This window comes from Zootoca vivipara, chromosome 1 (assembly GCF_965207765.1).
Source record: "Zootoca vivipara chromosome 1, rZooViv2.hap1.1, whole genome shotgun sequence".
NCBI lineage: Eukaryota > Metazoa > Chordata > Lepidosauria > Squamata > Lacertidae > Zootoca > Zootoca vivipara.
The window spans coordinates 86586857-86609839 of NC_142582.1; the positions used below are offsets into that span (position 1 = coordinate 86586857).

Sequence of the window (22983 nt, forward strand, 5' to 3'; positions counted from 1 at the left end):
CGAGTTTGCCTATGTCTGAGGTAGCTAAATCTAATACATCAAAACAGACAAGGAATCCCAGTACCTTTTCTCTCAGGATTTTATTGAGTTCATTATTTTCATTACATACGCCCCCCTCTCTCAGAGTGTCGGTCTGCATTTGCAGTGGATGTTATCAACTCCCAAGTGCCTTGCCGAGTCTTTCATAGGTTCTTCCAGTATTTCCGTAAGCAGTTCCTTTATTCACATCTCATTTCACTGCCCCTATTTCTTCTACTCCCCAAGCTACCTCATGCTTTATGCTTAAATCAAACATCAATAATGAACAAAACACACATATCCCGTGAAGGTCATTCTATGAATGAATGAGTGGGAGAAACAACAATGGCTCTGCAGTCAGAACACAAGCGTGCAGCATAAGGAATGCACTGGACATACAATAGCATGCTCTTAACATTGTCATGTGAAAGATGACGTCCGTCCAGGACCTGCACCAGAGCCTACTGCATCTTGGCTTCTCTTATGCTCTTTTCATATATCTGTTTAGATTCTTGACCCTGGAGACATGTTGGCATCTGGAGGTGGTTTTGTCTTTGTCTCGGGATAGACCAGGAACCCAGTGAAGGTGATGTACTTCCCATGGTTGCTATAGGCACCATAGCCATCGTGCTGGTGGCTGTAGAGCCAGACGGTGTCGCCATATTGCAGAGGCAGCATAATGCTCTGGCTCTGCATCTCGCGCCTTTTGGAGTGGTTGTCATCGTAGATCATAGCCTGAACCTCGTTGTGGTTCTTCATCAGTTTCACAGACATGGTTTTGAAGGGCATCTTGCCAATGGTGAAGGAGAAATAGTAGGCACCTGGAACGCGACACGTAAAGATGCCGGTGGAGAAATTGAAGTCTTTCCCAATGTTCACAAATTCTGTGTCAAATGTGATTGGCTCGTGCTGGGTTTGCTTCTCATCTGACCCTAGGAGGCTTTCTGAACGGGCAGCAGAAAAGGCTGAGCGAGTATCCTGCGATCTGCTGGGCTGGTCCGAAAAAAGGTGTTTCTCTGAGATTTCATTCTGGTTCGTTGAAAGTTGCTGAATTACATTAGGCGAAGAAGGCCCTGAAGTTTCTCCTAGCTCCTGGGAACCGACACTGTTTTGAAAATAGCTGGACGTGTCTGGATAGATGAGGTACCCATTGAAAGTTGTATAGGGACCTACATTGCTGTAGAGGGCATACTTGGGATCTCCATGTAAGCGGAGCCAGACTGTGTCACCGTAGTCCAACTGCAACATGGCACTCTGGCTTGCCACTTTCCGCTCTTTACGGTGATGCTCGTCATATACAATGGCTTGAACCTCGTTCTTGTTTCTCATCAGCATGACGGACAAGTTTTTCTTGGGATACTTTCCAACCGTGAAGGAGAAGTAATAGGCTCCAGGGATACGGCATCGGAATAATCCAGCTTTGGGGTCAAAGTCCCCGCCAATGTTGACATAGACTTTGTCGAAGGTGATCACCATTTCAGTGCTGCCTTCCATACTGCTGGTTCTGGCGACGGAGAAAGCAGACCGGAACTCAGATCCAGAATCAGCAGGGAAGCCGTACACAATGGAACAGGTGATTTGACACAGGAAGCCAAACAGAAGTTGGATTCTCAGTTGAGTCGTCATATCTAAATAAATTTTTTAAAAAGTGAAGGGGACAACATTTTAGTTGAAGTATTTCAAAACAATGTAAGAGCAGGTTCAGCGCTGCAGCTTGATAACACTCAAAACTAGAACAGATTATCAGCAGGGAGGGTAGCATTTGAAATCCAAGCACCCAAGATCCTGTGGCAATCCATGTAAGACTACCATACCTTGACCAGTCGCAGCTGGCATCAGCCCACACATTTATGTACGGTTTCTTGGGACTGAAAACATGAAGACACTTAACATGCACAGGAATGAACTCCAAGGGCATATCCAACATTGACTGTTTAAAATCAAAACCATCCAGAACAATACCCTTTGATGTGGGGAAATGAGGCATGGGGGAAGTTGGGCTGGACAACTTTCTTAAGTGCTAGCTGTGACATGAGTCATCATGGATCAGTGTTGGAAGGTGGGATGATAGTGGAGGAGACTGCTAGAGTTTCATGTCACTCCAACCATTCAACATGTGTCTGCAGACAAGCCCTGCAGACTTCTAAACAGAGCTCTATTTGTTGCTATAGCAACCCAATTCTGTCCAATATTTTAGTTGTTTCTCCATTTTTAACCAGTATTTGTTCACCTAAACCTACTATTGACATTTCTCTCCCTTTTCAGTTGAACACTGCTGTCTGGTTTTAAGGAACACTGATTGCTAATTCAAGATGCTTTGTCCATTGAGAGCAAGAAGTCCGGAAACTGTTGTTAACAGGGCTAGATTCAAAAACAGATCTTGGGGTGGTGGTGGTGGGGAAATGTATTTTAAGCATAGAATTCTTTATTACAATAAAATAAATTATCATATATACGAAACACTCCAAAAATAAATTCTTAATAGGCCAAATCCACTTAAGGTCTCCATCAAAGCATCAGATAAATGAGTTTAGTTCATCTTCAAAGATATTGCATAGGTCTTAGCCTATTAAGGATTTATTTCTGGAGGGTTTGCCTTTATAATAATTATTGTGATAAATAATTCCTTGGTTTTAAATGTATTTCCCATTTAACTCTGATTTTGACTGCTAGTTTCCCCTGCCTCCTTTTCCTAAGGTGCCATAGTTGTTTACCTGCCAGGGCTGGATGTGATTTTGTCACCAATCAAAGGGTTTGGGTGATGATGAGATGTGTGGGTTTTGCCCGGCTTTGCCTATTAGCAGCTCTGAAGTAGGCAAATGTAAAGGGAGCTGCTGAGTTCTAGGGTTGCTCCCTGGTTGGTCCCAGAAAGGCTACCTCACCGCCAGCACAAACAGTAGGGGCATCTCACTGGGAAAATTAGGGGGGGAAGTGTGTGGGGATGATGATGATGATAATATTTATACCCCGCCATCCCCAGCCAAGGCCGGGCTCAGAGCGGCTAACATCAAATATAAAACAACTACCGTAGTTAAAATACAATTCAACAAGACTAAATACATTAAAATTAAAAAATTAGAAATTAGAAATTAAAAATGGACAACATAAAATGAATACACCATTGTTCACAAACCTGATTTTATCATTTGGTAGGCTAAAACTCCAGACAGATAATCCAGCAATCTGCATGCAGCTCCACACACAGGAGGGGATGGAACCAGAGAGCACAAAACACAATGTCTATATTAGCAGTAAAAACCAGACCTTTCATGAAAGGGAGGGGGATCCAAACCACGGGATAGAAATAGACTGGGGAGCCTACCATAAACAACCATCGCTGGTCCACGAGAAACACAGATGAGAAAGAACTAAATGCACCCCCCCCCCGCTCCAATATATATAATCCTAATGGCAAGAGGCCAAAGCATGATCTATTGGCACTTTCAGTCTGAGAACAAACCTGGCAGTCACGGCATAGACATGGAGCTCTTTTCACTGTCCTTTCTTTCTTGTGCTCATTAAAACATCACTCAGTCTGAGAGCTCAATGGCTGGGGTCTCTTGTCTGCACTGTCTGTCACTTCAGAGCTGGCCCACTGCCAGGTGGCAGCCTATGAATTTAGAAGGCTGTGCTGTGGGCATCAAAGGGTTTCAAAGGCAAAGTGCTAGAGATACCATGAAAAAGATACGGTTCGCCATGTGTGCGTGTGTATGTCTGGAAACTCTGAAGCACAAGCGGAAGTAAAGCAAGTGGCCTGCAGGTGTTGGGATCCTCTTCTAGGGAGAGATGCTGGTAGGATGACAAAATACTGTCATGAGAATTTCAGTCCTGGTTGTCTTTACTCCCAGGCTTGTGTTTCAAGTTCCAGGCACAAATATGGACTTCTGAATGGTTTGATCTTCTGTCTAAATCAACAGCTGCATAATTAGAAATAGAGGGAAATATTAGATCTCTTTTATCCCCATGTGCTGCAAACAGCAAGGGCTTTCAAGCAGACCCCTTTCATGTAAAACCTTTGCACGCTCATTGCCCCAAAGCTATGAAGACTGTGTCTGTGTCTACAGTAAAGGTTTCCTCTCAGTTCTCTGGTATGATGGAATAGTAAACACATTCACTGTTTTCACATTCACAGAGCAGGGGGGAAATACACCTTTACTCAAAGCTGTTTCATGTACACTTTCTTACTGCAAAGCCACATGTTTCAGTTTTTATCTAAGTAACTGCTTCTAAATTAAGATATTATAAGGTTGAAACCAGATCCTGTGAGCAGTTTCCACTTGTGAAATGGGACTCTCTTACTACACCCCTCTCTCATAATGGTTTAACAATTCTCAGAGTGGTTTACCAGCCAATCCCTCTTTCCATAGAACTTTGGGAAGTGTAGTTCTACAGGGGGAATAGGGGGTCTCCCAACAACTCTTAACACACTACAGCAAAGTTCCCAGGATATATATTTTTTGGGGGGGAACCATGTGCGACGTAAGAAGTCCCCACTTTACGCCTTTTGTTTTCAAACCTCTCAAATTATAAAAAGCACTAATAGGGATTTCTGAGGTAACACTAAACCTCTCTACTCTTCCCTATAGCCTTATTGTAACCCCACTATCCCTTGTGGGTTTTACAAATAAAATGAGAGTACTTTTCCAGCCCAAACGTGGCCCGGTATCTTTTTAAGCTCTGGGGTGAATATGAGACTATTCTTAGTGTACACACCAGTAAGGGGTTCTCCTCACTTGAGCTTTCCCCACTGTGAAGCTTTCCTCCCTCCTGAGGAAACTTTGTATCACCCTTGAACCAGTCTCCCTCTTCCTCCTCCTCTCGGTGCACTCAAGGGACAACAAACTATCCTTTCTGCTTTAGATAGGGGTTTTGTCCTTTTAATGAGTATCCCCACCAGATGAGCAATAGATACCTCTGCTGGAAAGATCACACAGACGATAGTTTAGATGGCACTTTAACTTAACATTTAATGTCTTAAAATCTTAATGGGTGCATTCAAGTTTCATGTGTACAAGCTTGTGGTTTCAATAGCACTGTTCTTGTTAATCATATAATTGCAAACCTAACCAATTCCTCATCTACACCTGCTCTAGTAACCTACTCCAAAACCTCCCACACGCTCCCGCTCCCCCAAACCCTCTCTCCCTTGAATTAACGGCTACCCATCCTCTTTAAACCCGTGGCTGTCCCACCCCTCATGGAATGGAATGCCGTCAATCAACTAAGAGGCTGGGTTTAACACTTAACACCCTGGAGTTCTACTCAAGCCAGCCCAATCCGTCACACCATGGCTCTTTAAAGTGGTACCATAGTGCTTTAAATGCATAGTGTGGGTGAGCATGGGACTTAAAATTCAGTGTCCAATACAAGCCCCACATTCAATAGGAACGGGCTCCACTCAGGAACTCTGAATGGTGCAGAAGAACAGCTTCGTATCCTCCACACAATTGTCTCTCTGAGCATTAAAAGTGGTATGAGAAAGATTGCGTGCCTGTGTTGTACGCAGAGGTGTTTTGAAACAATGCAAAACCTTGCAAAACATGTTGACCAGAGGTGAAAATGGGATGAATGTACATGTCATGAGAAGCAATTTCTGTTTCAAAACACCTTCACCTCTCTCCAAGTATAATCAACTGTCTCCACTCTCAGTCTGTGCATTCAGATATTATGGCCACAAGATTGCACTGAAGCCCCGGAGGGCTGCTACGTCTTTGTTCATACTCAGGCTGGGGATGACAGCAAAGGACTGAGCTTGACAGCATGTAGCCAGCATTGTTCCAAAGCACGTCTTATTCTCTGGGACAGGTTCAGCATTTCTCAGAGAGGCAGCTGGTAGCTGCTATGCAAAAAGGGCTCGCAGACTTGAAGATATCTCCACTGAATGCTGACCCCCACGGTCCCTGAAATAACAACTGCCCTGTTACTGCTTCAATGTTAATTTCCGGATAAGGTCATTATAGAAAAGGCTAAATTTAGCCACTTTGCTGCAGCTCTTGGATGAAGTAGCCACTTATAATTTCATTTTGAATTAGAGCTCTTCCTAAATAGTCAGCAAATTATTTGCATTTTCTCAAAATTCCAAATCTCCCTTTGACAAAGACGTCAGAATGGTTTGATCTTCTGTCTCAATCAATAGTCATTCATCAGAAATAGAGGGGACTATTGGGCTGCTTTTATCTGCAAACATTTTAAAACCACACAGATATCATGAAATGCCTTTGTACATGCGTACCTTCATTTCAAATTAAAGGACAACATACTTAAGTCACACTTTCTGAAAGAAGATGGAAACTGAAACACAGCCATCCTTTCAGATTCACACTTCTCTGAATTTTGTAGTGCCCTTCTCCCGCCAAGTAATATGGACAAAAGCGTATCTACTAGTGTGAAGTGTGAAAATATCATATAAACATGCATTATATTAGGGAAAATATGCTTCGCAAAAATGATTATATTAGGGAAAATTCCATACAAAGATGTGTGTATTAGGAGAAATTTGTACTGATGTGCTGATGAATTTTCATAAAATGCATGAATTGATGTGGAAATGTGGAGAACTGAATTCAAAAGTGGAAAAATGAAGAAACCAGCATTGACATATCTACCCATTTCTAAGTGGACTGAGCTGGAGGCTCACCCTGTGTGCTGACTGGAAGGAAGCCCTGAGCAAAGCCTGGTGGTTTTTGACAGTATGTTGTGAGCCAGGGGTGAAATGCAGCAGTTTTTCATGGCTACCGGTGGGAAAGCTTGGGAGCTGGAGAAGCTGCTAACACTGTTCAGTTTTCCAAGCCACACATCTTGGCAGCACTGCAACAATGACCAAGGTGCTCCTTGGCCAGCACACAATTTATCCTCAGGCTAACCCAGATCTGAATGTATCGCTGGTTTTTGTCATCATATATTAACATAGTTTCCCAAATCTTCTTCGGCTAAAAGAATACTTTCAAAAGTAAAAGTGGTTATGTGATTTGTTTGCATTGGTTAGAAATATTTAGCTATTTACTGCATTTGATGGCTATTTCACCAATCCTTGTGTTGTTAATGTACAAAATGCAACCCACCCACCCCCCAACCAAAATGTATGCATGAAAGAAAGAAGAGAATTAAATCTAAAGTGCAGCTCTGGAAATAGTGTGTCCCATTGAGAAGATTCCTATGGAAGCGCAAGGCATGAGAGATTCCATGTGGACACATTGCTCCAGGGTTTGGAAATCAGGCACTTGAACAACTAGATCCTTCTCTGCTAAGCCAGGCATATGCTAGGTTCCATCATTAGGTAAGAGCCCACTTCCAGACACCAACAGGATCACTTTGCCTGGACTATCTAAGAAGATGAGGGGCAGGAGAAGAGAAATTTAAGTTTGAACATCCATAAGCTCCTCCAAATTAAGGTGCTCCCCTGAGGGTGCAAAGCGTACCTTAAATCCTTGGGCCATCACAGCCACACTCAGGTTATACAGCTGCATATCTTCTGAAGCACACTGGGGGAGGATATAAATGAGCCCGGGACATAAATTAGATAGTGATTTCACTGCAAATGTTATTTATTGATGAAGTCAGCCTCTCGGCCATATCAATCATGAACAAATGGCAATTTTTATGCGGTTATAGCACCCAGAGTGTACTCACGTGCCTCATCTTATTGCTATTAAATTAATGACCAGGAAGTCAAGAGTTGAAACATTTAACAGTTCACATATTCAGCCACTACTTTCAGCCCCTCTCAGAAATTAAGTATTTCACAATTTTCTCAGGGAAACAAATATCAATAGCCTCACACTGGCTAGAGAGGAGTTTTTCTGACCTCTGGCAAAGTCAAAATGGTAGATGAAGTTTACCCTTGCATTTTTATGTTTATGGTGTTAAGACTGCAGGTGGTGTCCACAATAAATCTGAGGCTATGGAAAGGTGAGCCTTTTTCTAATTAATGAGGCCAAAATTTTATGAGGAGGCACAGCATAGTTCTATATTTTAATCTGGACACTGCAGATGTTCCACAAACAGAGACTCTTCCGACATATGGCTAATGGATTAGAGACCCATGACTGAAAAAAGGTGAAATGCCTACTCGCATGAAATGATGTAGCTGCACGGAATGATATAAGTACTTCTCAGCATCTTGTGAGCTGCATTTTTTTAAAAAAAATAAATCCTGGTACTTTCTAGCTGGCTGCACTATAACACATCACCCTAATGTCTTAGGACAGCTGCAAGTGTCTCAATTATATGAATCATCAAAAGCCTGTACAATGAGCAGCCTGCATGCCCTGTGGTTAGCAGAGATGTGATAAAGCTTTTTCTTTGATTTGCCCTGATACTGTGTGCTGCCTGTTCCATTCACTGGATACTGATCACAAGTATCAGATGATGACGCAATTTATAATTTGTGTACATCATCACAGGAAAAAGTTCATTACCGGTATACTGTACCTTAAAACGACTGAATCCATATGAAACTAAGGCTTTGTTCGTGGTAGAAGATTTTGCCTGCCTGGTTGTCTGCATTGCCAAAAAAAGAGGATGCACTTTTGCATAAGCCTTGACTATGCTAATCTATATGCATAGATCCATTTGTAGAAATAATAACAACTGAGCGAGGAAGACTATGAGAAGGTGACCTGTGTACCCTCCCAGTCTGCTGTCCAGGTATTAACTCTGGATGGTCAGCAGCATAGGAACATAGCAAGCTGCCATAGCAAGTCCACCTATTGGCCCATCTAGCTCTGCAAAGTCTACATTGACTACCAGTGGCTTTCCAGGGTTTCAGACATGGGACATTCCCAGCCCCACCTGCAAATGCTGAAGACCTGGGACCTTCTGCATGACCTTCTGCCACTAAGTTAGAGCTCTTCTGCTTTTGAGGCTCTTGTTCATTCTTCGTTTTTAAACCAGACTTGGACCCTTCAAATAGAAGAGTGGCCTCTGTGAAGGTGCACGGCCACCCTAATGCGGAGCATTAAAACTGCCCAGTATGTGGACTCTATTTCAAGTGCCAGTGGTAGGGTATTCACTATGACAAGGTTGATTATATAGCAGTATGGGTTAGCACTTTTTGAGGGGTGCACGAGTAGTGATTCCCATTCCATTCTACCTGATCCTTCTGCACTCCCCACCCCAATAATATATTCTTACAAATCCCAGAGAATATGACATCAGGAATATTCCGTATATTTTGTGCATTCTAACAATGCATAAACCTCATGGGATTTCAGTGTTAATAGGCCACAATCAAATGGGCAAAGCCTCAACGAGAAGACTTAAGTATAGGAGTCTAATTCCTCAGCTTCAGTTTATGTTGTGCATTCAATAATAATAAAAACACCTTTCCAGCAGTTGCTCTGCAGCCTTCTGGTCCCACAGAGATTTCCTCCAGTTCTCAGCTGGTGGAAGAAATGCACTTCTCATCCTCCTGGTACCTGATGAACTTTAACTTCCCCCAGAGCTGTCTTTTTAGGTGTTTGGAAATGGCTAATACCTCCAGAAGAAAAACTACACACTCTCTCTCAAGAGCCTTTCAAAAAACCAAATCAAAACAGGTTTGTACTCAAAATGATTCCCACCCCCCTGTGCCTAATCCCTTTGGGACCTTAGAGTGGGCATTAGCAGCAAGTTACCTGAAGACAACTGCCATGTTTCCTTTGTAATTTACACTACCTCCTTCTTCACATAGATCCAAACAGTTTCCAGTTCACATTCATGCCATTTTATATGTTATTCATGTCATAAATTTGACATGACATTTCGAATGGCAGATATGACCCATTGGGCAATGCAAAGCAACATACAGCAACAATATATAGATCAGAGGTAGCCAGAGTGGCTACTACAAACTCCCACCATCCCTAATGCTTGGCCATTTTGGCTGGGGCTGATGGAAGTGTAGTCCAACAGCATTTGGAAGACACCACATTGGATATCTCTGCCACAGATCCAGGCATTAGGTTTGCAAACTGCCATCATATTCCAGAGAATATGTTATATTGCAGAGAATCTTGTTAATTTTTTTGTATGTTATTATATTTGCTATTGTTTTGCTACATTACTATGAAATTGCTACTGTGTTATTGTTTTGCTATATTACTATGACATTATTATTACGAATTTTTTATGTGTGTTTGTTTGAAATGTATTCCTGTTTAAATGCATTCCTGTTTTCTTTGGACTTGGCTAGACTGGTAAAGAAAAAGCAGTTTATATGCATTGTATATGCAATATAACTGTGTTGCCAGATGGCGACGTGGAGCCCTGTTTTTCTCTACCCGTTTTCCCTGTTTAAATTTACAATGCTTAAACTGAAACGCTCCTTTGATGTGTCTAGTTCCAACCTTCGTTGTAAGCTGCTTTGAGTGGCGGAGGGCCTTAAAATATAAGGAATAGTAGATTTTATTAAAATATTAAATAAACTTCCATATAACACATTTAATATATTTTCAACTAATTAAGAGTAGTTTAAGTGATTTCCTATTCAAGTTGCATCTGCTTCCCCACTGAGAGATCTAAGTGGAATCTGTGCATGCATAAGCCCCACTGAGTTCAACTAAACTTTATTATGCTTTCCTGAGAGTGAGCCTCATTGAATTCACTAGGGCTTGCTTGTGAGTATACACGCATTTGCTTGCACTGCTTACCAAAAAACACCCTCCCCATCATTATCACATAGTACCCAACCTCCCATTTCAGCATGAGGCAGCCAACTAAATCTTCTTCCCTCCATCCCCCCTCCCCAAAAAGCCCTCATCCCACCAAACCATAGCTGCCAAGTTATCCCTTTTTTAAAGGGATTTTCCCTTATGCTGAATAGGCTTCCTCGCAAGAAAAGGGAAAACTTGGCAGCTATGCACCAAACTCTCCTTTTTTAATCAAAGGGAGGGCAAGCAAGCAAGCAAAAAGAGTCTCCTTTAATTTTTTTAAAAAACACCCTTCCTTTTTAATATGGAGGAAAGTTATTTCGGGGGAACCAACAACATAAACACCACCAGAAAATAAAAAAATAAAAACTTCCCCGTTTTCCAGTTGTTTACATTCTTTGTTTATTTTGCCACTGGATCTTTGAATGTCTAGCCATGGTGGGTTCCTCCTGGACTGTTAGCACGCTCTGCATAAGTGGAAAGGGACGCGGGTGGTGCTGTGGGTTAAATCACAGAGCCTAGGACTTGCCGATCAGAAGGTCGGCGGTTTGAATCCTTGCAATGGGGTGAGCTCCCACTGCTCGGTCCCAGCTCCTGCCAACCTAGCAGTTCGAAAGCACATCAAAGTGCAAGTAGATAAATAGGTACCGCTACAGCGGGAAGGTAAACAGCGTTTCTGTGTGCTGTTCTGGTCCGCCAGAAGATGCTTTGTCATGCTGGCCACATGACCTGGAAGCTGTATACCAGCTCCCTCGGCCAATAATGCGAGATGAGCGCCGCAACCCCAGAGTCAGTCACGACTGGACCTAATGGTCAGGGGTCCCTTTACCTTTAAGTGGAAAGATACAGGTGAAGCTGAAAGTGTTTACTGGTTTGTGTGAGGGCATATCTTCTTATCCCTTAGGTTAGGAGGGAGGAGGGAGAGAAGAAACAACGCAGGAGACAAGGTGCCTGCAAATTATCTGCAAAATATCTATAAAGTATTGGTCCAGCTGGGCTAAATCCTGGGAAGCTATTAAGCCTCCACCTTTTGTTCATCCATATATTGCCTTGTTGAAACACTTACCACCATGTTATTTCAATACCTGTATTCAACCGATAGGACCCTACTTTATACCCAATAATAGCATAGTTTAAATTTACTGCTTCTTTGGGCAGGGGGTGGGGGTGGAAATCTGCTTTAAATGCATGGTGCATATGGAGCCTCTGTAGGGCTAAGTATTTATGTGCTAATTGGCATTTCTTGGCTGGAATGAAAAGCATTTTTTTAAAGTGGGCCTGATATTCTCTATCACATTTGCATCTTACCCTTCCTTTAATAACCTTGCAGCAGCACACCTGGGGTGATCTTATTTTCACAGCAACCACCTGTGGTAGGTTAGATGGTGTGACAGCAACTTGCCTAAAGTGATCCAGTGAGCTTTTCATGGCTGTCCAAATGTGTTTTTATTCAAACAGAGTTTACAACATGGAAAACAAATTCAAGGATATTTGACGGTTCAAAAGGTGCCATTCAGACCAATTATTCATCAGATTATCATTCTGCTGTCAGCGTTCTCACAAAGATAGAGAGATTCACTGTGATAGCCATACCTGTCTTCCAAATGCTGATCTCTTTAAATGTGGCTCCCCTTTGTTTCTGATTCACATTCTTGCTATTTGTAAATTAATCATAAATTCTAAACTTGAATAGTCTGCATGATGCTGAATTCACTGAATGGGTCCGTTGGGGAAAGCACTGTGGAAGAACTTCTGCTTGCACAATGGGGCTCCCCCCCCACTGTCCTGCATGCCCACCCCCTGAAATTGGTTCAGGGAGGGGTCAGGAGAACCCTCAGAACAGCATTCAAAGGGAATTGGCAGGTGTTCCATTTGGCAAGCTGAAGAACATTATTTTGAATACTTCCCAATGTTCTTTCCACTAAACCACACTCATTGTTGACTCCACACACATTATTGATTCATGTTCCACCTAGAGAAGACATCCCTTTGACTAGTTAGTCTTCAGGGTTTAGTCCAGGGAACCCCAAACTAAGGCCCGGGGGCCGGATGCGGCCCAGTCGCCTTCTAAATCCGGCCCGCGGACGGTCCAGGAATCAGCATGTTTTTACATGAGTACAATGTGTCCTTTTATTTAAAATGCATTCTGGGTTATTTGTGGGGCCTGCCTGATGTTTTTACATGAGTAGAATGTGTCCTTTTATTTAAAAATGCATCTCTAGGTTAATTGTGGGGCATAGGAATTCGTTCATATTTTTTCCCCAAAATATAGTCCAGCCCCCCACAAGGTCTGAGGGACAGTGGACTGGCCCCCTGCTGAAAAAGTTTGCTGACCCCTGGTTTAGTCAAAAGATCTCAGTCAGGATATCTACCTACCTACCTACCTACCTGCCTTAGCAACAAAGATATTATCTCATAATTCTCCTCCTCATATGGCTGGTTTAATTTTGTCTCCTTTTCTGTTAAGAAATGCATCAAGCATCCTCTACTAAGCCAGGATTATGCTACGCTCAATGCAGATAGCCTTTGATTGCTGATATTATCAATAAGGATTTTGTTCTTTTCTGAGATTTAGCGTGTAATTTTTGATTTTTATTCATGAGAGAGGGAGACTGGCTGTGATCCTCAGGGTTCATTTCCTATAAAAAATACAAAGTGAATGAATCTCCTATAAACATAATAACTTTCATGATAGTCTGTATATCATCAGGCTCTCTATGGCTGCTGCAGCTCTGAATCTTGCCAGATTCTGCATCCCTCCAGTTATAATATTGTTGTTTAAAGACTGAAAACATATGCTCTGGAATCTTTGGTTTTTATTTTAAAAGGCACTGAACTATGTAGAATTTCCTGATGATGTTTCGAGTCACTAGTGGTATCTGTCATAAAAGAAGGCTTCAACTCATTAACAGTGAATTAAGTGTGACACCATGGTTTGCAATTGCTCCACTATTGGTATTGTCAGTTGATCTTACGTTCACTGTTCTTGTAAGACTTAGGGCTCATCCAGATTTCTTTTTGCGCCACACTTTCCAGGCACAGGTTTGTGCTTTAAATCTCTGTTTCCAAGTAGCTTTTTGGTATATCCCCAGTGCTTCCCCTGGGAAAACTGAATCAGAGCAAACGGCAATTGGGTTTTCTGCGGGTTGACATTTGCTTGGATTCAGCGGCAAAATGAGAGTTTTTTGGGGGAAAGTGCAGGGGCAAAACAAAAACCACTGAAACATGGAGCATTAAGACTCGACCTGTGTCTAGGAGTGCAGTACAAAATGAAATCTGGATGAGCCCTTAGAATGCAGTATGGATAAGACACAATGCGCAGCTAATTGTTATCAGGTTTGTCTTAATGGAAAATGAAATGCTCAGAATACTCCACATTCCACATTTTAATGCCTTTTACAGGTCTTGCTGATATTGACAAAGGTGCAGATGGGATTTCTTCTTCAGACACATTCCTCATCTACGCTTTAGGAAAGCAAAAAACCAAAAACTAATCACATGCCTTCTAGATCCAGATACTTTCCCTTGGCAACATATATATGCATGACACAATACCTCCCCATACCTCCAGTTAATATAATTGACTTCAGACTCCTTTTCAGCAAACACCCTCCGTAACAGCTCCTCCAGTGAGAGCAAATCAAGATATCCATATGATGATTGTTCATAATTTCCAGAGTCGTTCGGGAGTGCAACACACTGTATCATTCTCTCTCAATTCGTTCCAGTAGCAAGCCTGTGAGTTAGGTGGCTGCCATTTCTCTGTCAAATATTATAAATCAAAACAGAGAAAGTTCTATTTCCATGGCCGCTTGATGAGTTCATGGCTGATGAGACTTTCAGATTTAGGACTCACAGGTATAATTCCAACATGTAATCTGCTGGAATCTCACTAATCATCTCCCTAACGTGATTAATCAAGGTTTTGACCTGCTGGCCTCCCTCTGATCAATGGGATCACATGAGGCTCAAATTCATGTCAGAGATGCAAAGGAAGGGAAATTATATAGTTTGTGTCACAAAGTTTATGGGAGCAGCTTCCCTTACAGTAAGAATACATGGATCTCTTTAAAGCAGGGATGGGGAAACTGTGGCACCCCAGATGTTGCTTGAAAACAACTCCCATGTTCCTTGATGGTGTTGACCTTTAAAACCCTAAACGGCCTCAGCCCAGTATACCTGAAGGAGTGTCTCCACCCCCATCGTTCTGCCCAGACACTGAGGTCCAGCACCAAGGGCCTTCTGGTGGTTCCCTCACTGCAAGAAGCAAAGCTACAGGGAACCAGGCAGAGGGCCTTCTCGGTAGTAGCACCCGCCCTGTGGAACACCCTCCCATCAAAGAGATAAATAACTACTGTACCTGACATTTAGAAGACATCTGAAGGCAGCCCTGTTCTCAGGGAAGTTTTTAATTTGTGACATTTTAATGTATTTTAATATTTTGTTGGAAGCTGCCCAGAGTGGCTGGGGAAACCCAGCCAGATGGGCATGGTACAAATAAAAATTATTATTATTATTATTATTATTATTATTATTATTATTATTACCTGTTGGCCAAGCTGGCTGGGGCTGAAGGGAGTTGGAGTTAGCAACACCTGGAGGGCTACAGGATCCCCATCCCTGATTTGAAGATACCACATTACCTGCTTTGTATTTCTGATGCCCTTGGAACAGATACAGCCCTTTGTAACTGGATCAGGAAAAAATGAAGCAAGGAAAAGGGTACGTGGAAGAGGCAGTACATCATCATACCTTGAAGCCCTGATATCGATTTGCATAGGTTCAAAAATGGCTGTAATTTCCAGCTAATATTCTCTCTACAGTCATTGCCAGTCTCTCTTTGTCCCTCACTTGAGTCTTCATCTCAGCACCGCTAAGGTAGACATTCTAGCATTTGACAAATACAGGAGGCTGAGGGGGAGGTTGCCACCATGAACTCATCTCTCCCTGCTCCTCTCCTGTAGCCTTTGCCATCAATTACCAGCCTCTAGATCAGGGGTCTGCAACCTGCGGCTCCGGAGCCGCATGTGGCTCTTTTACACCTTTGCTGCGGCTCCGGAGCAGATACGAGGGGAGGAGGCGTCCGAGCCATGCGGCACTCGCGCGGTGCCCACCGCCGCCAGAGCACACTGCTGCGGCGGCGCGCTGTGCGCCTGCGCCCCGCATGGCGCCCGCCGGAGTCCACAACTCCGCTGTGCGCGTGCGCTGTGCAAAAAGGACACAAGGTGACGCTAGCAGCCCGGGGAGCGTGGTCGTCCCCCTCCCTGCATCAGCCCCTCCCTGCCGCATTTCTGCAGCCAATAGGCTCACGGGGGCGGGGGCGGAGTTATTTATTTTTTTAAACGGGCGCGCTTCTTTCCGCCCAGCAGCAGAAAAGGCTTGCGGGCTCGGAGCGCGTGTTTGCTGCTGCTGCTCCTGCCTGCGGCCTGCCTGTGGCCTCCTGCCGGCCTGGTCAGGAGATTGAGGTAGATGTATTAATCAATGGGTTGATTCAATATGAGGAAATTTTATAAGTTCACTTGATGGGAGCAACACACATGAAACCATACAGGTGTCCTAATAAGGGAGTCAGAGTTTTGCCCATTCCCAGTAATCAAGGCAGCCCAAACTCAAAGTTATTTTTATAATGACGAGGATGACATTGGGCCCTCATTATTAATTATTATTTACATCAGGCACTGATTAGGATTTATGGTACACTGGGGCCCTGAATAATTTTCTATGGCATTTGGGGGCATTGATTATTGGGCATAGCAAATTTTGCTATGGGGCCCTCTGATTTCTAATTACGTCCCTGTTTTGCGGCTCCCAGTTTATTTTTTTTCTTTGGAAACGGGTCCAAGTGGCTCTTTTTGTCTTAAAGGTTGCAGACCCCTGCTCTAGATGGATATCTCTGCTGCTTGGCTCTGTGATCAGTTCCTGCTCATAGCAGGGTGATTCCTACTGGAAGCCTCAATCCTTTGATCAGGCACAGCAAGGATTTTCTCTCTTGTTCTTTACTCTGATTAGAGCATGCCAGTAATTTACAAAGCATTGGTGAGAGACAGTAAAGGACTACAGAGGTACCAGAATTGGCACACGGAAGAACACACAGAAGGGGGATATGAGAAATTTCCAGCAGGCTGCATGTGGCTGTATAAAAATAACATTGAAGTACTCAAGTTGCAGTGAAAAAAGTTAAGCAGCTTAACATTGCATGTATCTGGATTCTTAAGTTGCCTTGTTCTAATGCATGTATCTGGATTCTTAAGTAGCCTTGTTCTAATGCATGTATCTGGATTCTTAAGTAGCCTTGTTCTAATGCTACACTTACTTATACTATCAGTGAACCTGCTGGTCCTGCTATGGCTGCTGCCTCCAACATAGAAGGGTTGCATAAGGGCACTTATAGGGCCAGCCCACCTATGAGGCAAGGTGAGGGGACCGCCTCAGGTGGCAGGATCCACAGGGGCAGCAGGTGCCAATGCCAATCTTTCTTCCTCCCTTGTTCCTGATGTACATCTTCCCTGACCTCTCCTTCCCTGGTAGGGAGGGACAGTTGTACCTGAACAACTGTATCCTGGCTTCAGGTAAGCTGGAGCAAAGGTTTTCCTGCTTCTTTCTCCCTTGCAATGCATAGGCTGATTATATGTATAAATGGAACCACAGGCTCAGGCTTTCAGTGAGCTTCTAAGACATAGAAGATAAGAGCCAGCCTCTCCTGATTGCTGATTGCAATCAACTGATCTCGAAATTTCTGGGGAAATCCAGAAAGCGAGGCAGATAGCAGATGTGAGAGTGAGCATAAGCCAGGCCCACATTATGTTTCCAATGCAAGTATTTCATGCACACACTATCGTGTCTAACACACTTACCATGTGAGTTGGCCCATACTCATGTAGGGTTAGCATGCCAGGGCAGGTGCCACTGCTGGCATGCAAATGATAGTGCATGGTCACTATGTTGTCCTCATTACTTCACTCAAAATGCTTGGTCTTTACTTTTAAGAACTGAATATTTGAGGGATGCACAGAATGTTATTTTGTAACTCAATTAGAGATTATAGTTTTAAGCGGCATATAAATATATGGAATGAATGAAAGAATAAACCTGTGAATTTGAGATTTGTTACTTCTAGGGAATAAAGCAGAGTTCAGACTTTAGCTTCTTGGGCTGACTCTGCCAAAATATTATAGACTGTCTTCAAAACTAATGCAGGAGAGGCATAAGAATATGATGTTTATTAGGGGGTCTCTTTGCTAAATAGTGGTAAAATGAAATAAATCCCACATAACATTCAAATCAGAAATAGCTCTGATGCTTGAATCTGTTGAATTCAAAGGTAGACAAATAGCTTTGAATCCCATAAAACTCTGGCTTTGATAATGAAATGTTGGTTTTAGGTTTTTGAGCTTTGACTTTCTCTGTTTTTAAAATCCAACAATATAGCCTGAAATGGTCCTGGAATAATGTCATTTGCATTTGAAAGGGAATGGTAGATTAGAAGTTGTTTTAAAGTGGCAAGGGGAGAAAAATATCCATTCTTGTTCTCTGTCAATTTGCATCACTCTAAGCATGACCAGGTGTGTATATTTCATGTATCCACAGACTCCTTTGTTGAAATGCAAAATTTGGTTCCATAAGTATCTCACCTTTTATATTGAGGGAGTGGGGAGGAAAAAAAGTCCAAACCACAAGGCTGTCAAGAAAGGCTTGGAAACATGAGGGCAATATCTGCTAACGGTTCAGGTCCTTCCCAGATTGTGCAGAATGTGAGTAGAAATCTGATTGCCATACACGATCCAGACGTTTTTATATGATGAGCTGATCTGTTTCAGCAGAAACCACATTTTCTAAGTGCTTAAACAACAGCATAACGTTCCTGAAGAAGTGTGTCTCACAATTCTTGCAAATGCTGTGTGGGGACTTGAGTGGTTGTGCTGGTGTTGTGGGCTGATATTGGGACCGTGCCTGGGACATCATTGCAACAGCTTATGATTTAAATTCCTCCCTCGCCATTCTGGGGGTTTCAAATGCCAGCCATTAAGCTACCTTTCTGCCTGGTTCTTCCCTTCCTACATTTGAAAACTGTTTACTCCAACTCTTTACTATGTGGGCATTAAGAGATGAGTATTTTTCCACTACAACTGCGGCTGCATCAATACCATCCCGGATTGTCTAGAAAGATCCTCAGAAACCAGGAAAAATTGTGGGGCCAGTGATTGAGGCTTCTACACCTTGAGCAGAAGTTTATCAGTCATGATCCCATGTGCTGCTATTCTGCAATGGCTGAGCCCCCTAATCATGGCCTCCCTTCATTCTTTCCCTGCACACATTATTCCCAATCATTCAACCCTGCTTTGGAAAGAAAATTTAAATGGATCCAGTGTCAAAATCTAAAACAGCAAAACACCAGAATGTAGGAAGTTGAGAATATTTGCATCTATTTAATCTTATTGCATAACTGAGTCAGGAACCAAACCTGGAACTCAGGGGTGCATGTTTTATGTACAAAGAGCATTGTTTGCAGAAACTTCGGATGAAGAAATGGGAATGGATATTGGTATAAGTAGCATGCAACTGAGATTTTATGGCTAAAATTGCAGACACAGAAAGGAATTGACATCCATAACCCTGATAAAATTCCTCCATTAACTCTGATGTAATGGACAGAGCTTGACTGAATTTACAACCTGCCATTCAAAATTGTGAAGCCAGCAAATATAAGAGTCATAACGTTGGAAGGCTTGGGGGGGGGGGTTGTTTTGGTTGGTGTTTTACTGTTAGTTACTTGCTTTATGCTCACGGCAAGGTATTTGTGCATACAAATGAGTCCAGTAATCGCGCCACCCAGCCCAAAAGATGGAAAAGGTTGGTTTAGAAGTGACTTCACCTAGCCTCACATTGAAAGGCTAGGATACTTCCCTCCCACACTTGTTATGATTGAGACCCTTGATGTATTCAGACAGATCCGGAATGATTTTCCTGTTATTGGTTACTTGTCTGATATTAAGCACAGAAATAAAGACAGCTGCCATGTGGCTAAATGGGATGATATCCTCAAAAGCAGAGTATGTTAAAATCTTGTTACGCACCAGCTCCCTGGAGAAGAGAAGCTGCAGGAAATTACTGTAGCACCAAAAATGAATAATTGAAGCAAAGCGCATTCAATATGTGCATAAACACAGAGGCCAGAGTGCAGCCTCCTAACCAGCTGGCAGTGCAGAAACTCACAAAGAAAGTGCCGGATAGATAGATTTCTCAGGAGAAGCTGACCCACTTTCCTAGGAGCTTTGAGGAGGGCTCACAAAGAGGTCACAGCAAGGACTGTGGAAACATAGCACTGGATCGGGATGGCATCTTGATCAGAAGGCAATTGCTTCACAATGTTAGGCAAATAAACAAATGTTAAGAAATGAGCCTCAAGACATGTTTCCTGGGTTTAACACCCTCCTCCTCCTCCTCACCTGCTGGGAAAAAAATTGGCCCAATAGAACTCCGTCCTCAGATTTCAACTCCAGAGACTGACTAAAGAGATTCTCTGTATGCTTTCTCAGATAATCTTGTGTCATGAATTGAGATGCCCACCCACCCATAGACACACACACACACACACACACACACACACACACACACACACGTTCCAGTATGTCTCATTTTCTAACCCTAGCCCCACAGGGAACCCAAAGATTATGAGAAATAGAACAAGAGAGCAGATGATATCCCATCCTTGTGGTGTAGAGAGGTGGTTAGCAAAACAGCGCTCCACTTGAGAGATCTCAGGGGTCAAATATCCCAGACTGAGGAGGTGTCCTTCATTTTTAAAAGGCTGGACCTTGGTTCTATTGACATGAATCGATCCCTTTAGCTCCATTGGCATTAATTGATTTTCACATTTCCATAGAAAATAGGGGGTGCCCCCGCCTCAGTAAACAATACTCTAAAACATCCCCCCCTTCTTACATTTTGATCTGGTGGCTTCCTAGATCAGTGACAGGTGGGGAGGGTGGATCAGTGGGGAGAAGGGGGTCACCTGTAAGGGCCTTAGAGTGGGGATGGGGGTGGAGCTGACCAAGAAAATCCACAGGGCTGAGGAGTCGTTATCTATATCCAGGGCTACACCATCTACATCTTGCTAAATGCCTCTCTGTCTCCGTTGCCAGGATTCTGCACGGGGCTTTAGCCCGCAGGCTCCATCCAGACTCCCCCTTCTGGAGCAGAACAAAGCTCCATAAAGATAAACCATGCATCAAATAGGTAATCCCATCTGCCCCGGATAATACTTGACAGAGACACCCCCCGTTCCCGCTTCACAGTAGGACAACCCCCTCCTCCTTTTCAAACCCTCCATATATACAGCATTCATTGCCCCCTCTCCGGAGGAGAGACCACTGTATCAAAGCAGGGGGGACAGCGAGAGAGAAAAAGAAAAGGTGGGGAAAGCAACCTCGGGCGGGTGCCTCCCTCGCGCACCCCCAATGGAGGCTGCCCTGGGGGCGCTGCTGTAGGTGGCGCTTCGCCATGTACCTGCTGCTGCTGCTGAAGTGCCCGTCGTCGCCGTCTGCTGCTGGAGGAGGCGGGAGAGAGCCGGCTGGACGGCTGCTGCTGTTGCCGCTGCACTGACAGCTCTGGAAGCGGCGCCGCGGCTGTGAGGAGGGCAGGCAGGCGGGAGGGGGCGGGGTGGCTGGGCAGAAGGGGCGCCGGCGCGCGCGGGGCTCCGGCGCAAAATCCGGGGCCGGAGGAGGAGCCTGTGGAGGGAGCCGAGGAAGGGCGCGCGCGGAGGGCGGGGCGGCGCCTCGCTTCCCATGCCAGGCAGTCATGGCTGCGGCGCCTTGCTCGTGGGGGTGGTAAGGTGGGGTGGCTCTTCCTCAGGGCTCCTTCCAATGGTGCTGCGGAAGGCGCCTTTGATGCAGAAATTCAACAGGTGCGGCTTTTCTCTCGCAGGGAGCTGCGGCGTTGGGGGGGGGGGAGAAGCTGAACCTGAGGGATTTCTGCCTGCCAAAAGCAAGCGCAGGTCCTTGGCAAGTAGGGAGGGAGGAGGAGAGGCTGTATCCTTCCCCGCCTCCACCCACCAAATGACTAGCCCTTCTGGAAAGGAGAAGGGAGGCGATCCTGGTCTTGGGGAGGCTAATCCTTAAGGGCAGCTGGGTCCACGTTGCCTGGGAGGGAGTGGGTGGCGCTGTGGTCTAAACCACGGAGCTTCTTTGGCTTGCTGATCGGAAGGTCTGCAGTTGAAATCCGTGTGATGGGTTGAGCTCCTGTTGCTCTCTCCCAGCTTCCTGCCAACCTAGCAGTTCAAAAGCACACCAGCACAAGTAGATAATTAGGTACCGCTGTGGCGGGAAGGTAAACAGCGTTTCCGTGCGCTCTGGTTTCTGTCATGGTGTCCTGTTGCACCAGAAGTGGTTTTGTCATGCTGGCCACATGACCCGGAAAGCTGTCTTTGGACAAACACCGGCTCCCTCGGCCTGAAAGTGGAGATGAATGCCACACTCCATAGTTGCCTTTGGCTGGACTTAACTGTCCAGGGGTCTTTTACCTTTATCTTTTTACCTTACATTCCCTGGGAAAGAACATGGTATTTACATAAACAGCTACCTACCCTACCCCTTGACACATGTTTTGTAATCATGGTGGGACCTGTTGAATTTCTACCTATCATTGATGGAGCTATGAAAGGCACAAGAAAGTTAAAGGGTGACAAACTAAGTGAAAGAGAGAGAGAAGAAACTGCCTCAAAGCAAAGGCCGAACTAGCCCAGCATTCTGTTCCAGTGAGGAGATTCATGTAGGAACAGCTGATGCAGAAGCCTTCAGAGTGAGGAGGAATGCCGTGTTCTTAAGGATCAAACTTCTGCTTACATTCTTCAGTCCTCGCTTTTAACAACCCTTTCGGTTATCAGCACCTCTAAAGTCAAAATCTAGTGTGCATAATTGAAACAAACAAGTTCTGCAAGGTAGAACTTTTAAGATAAAACTATTATTCCAGATTATTAGAGATGCAAAGCTGAGGCCTGCACAAGAGTTTAAAATAGGCCATCATTTTAACAAAAGAAGAACAAAGAAAGACAAATGACTGACCAACTTTTATTTCTATATGCCCCTTTGCTGTGGATTGTGCCACCTACTACCCACATCTGCCATGTGGCTGTGTGGGGAATCACGCTTGTGGCTTTTGTCCGAATCCCTGTGATGGGGTGAGCTCCCGTTGCTTGGTCCCAGCTCCTGCCAACCTAGCAGTTCGAAAGCACATCAAAATGCAAGTAGATAAATAAGAACCGCTATAGCGGGAAGGTAAACAGCGTTTCTGTGCGCTGCTCTGGTTTGCCAGAAGCGGCTTTGTCATGCTGGCCATATGA

General features: G+C 44.1%; 1 protein-coding gene across 1 annotated transcript; it reads right to left on the reverse strand.

Annotated features, from left to right (window-relative positions):
• Nucleotides 1-61: 61 nt before the first annotated feature.
• C1QTNF4 (C1q and TNF related 4) lies at nt 62-21463 on the reverse strand. Its single transcript, XM_035114124.3, has 2 exons — nt 21153-21463; nt 62-1646 (listed from the first exon to the last, which is right to left on the reverse strand). Exons 1-2 carry the CDS (start codon nt 21430-21432, stop codon nt 523-525), a joined length of 1404 nt encoding a protein of 467 aa, XP_034970015.2. The 5' UTR covers nt 21433-21463; the 3' UTR covers nt 62-522.
• Between the last annotated feature and the right edge of the window lie 1520 nt (nt 21464-22983).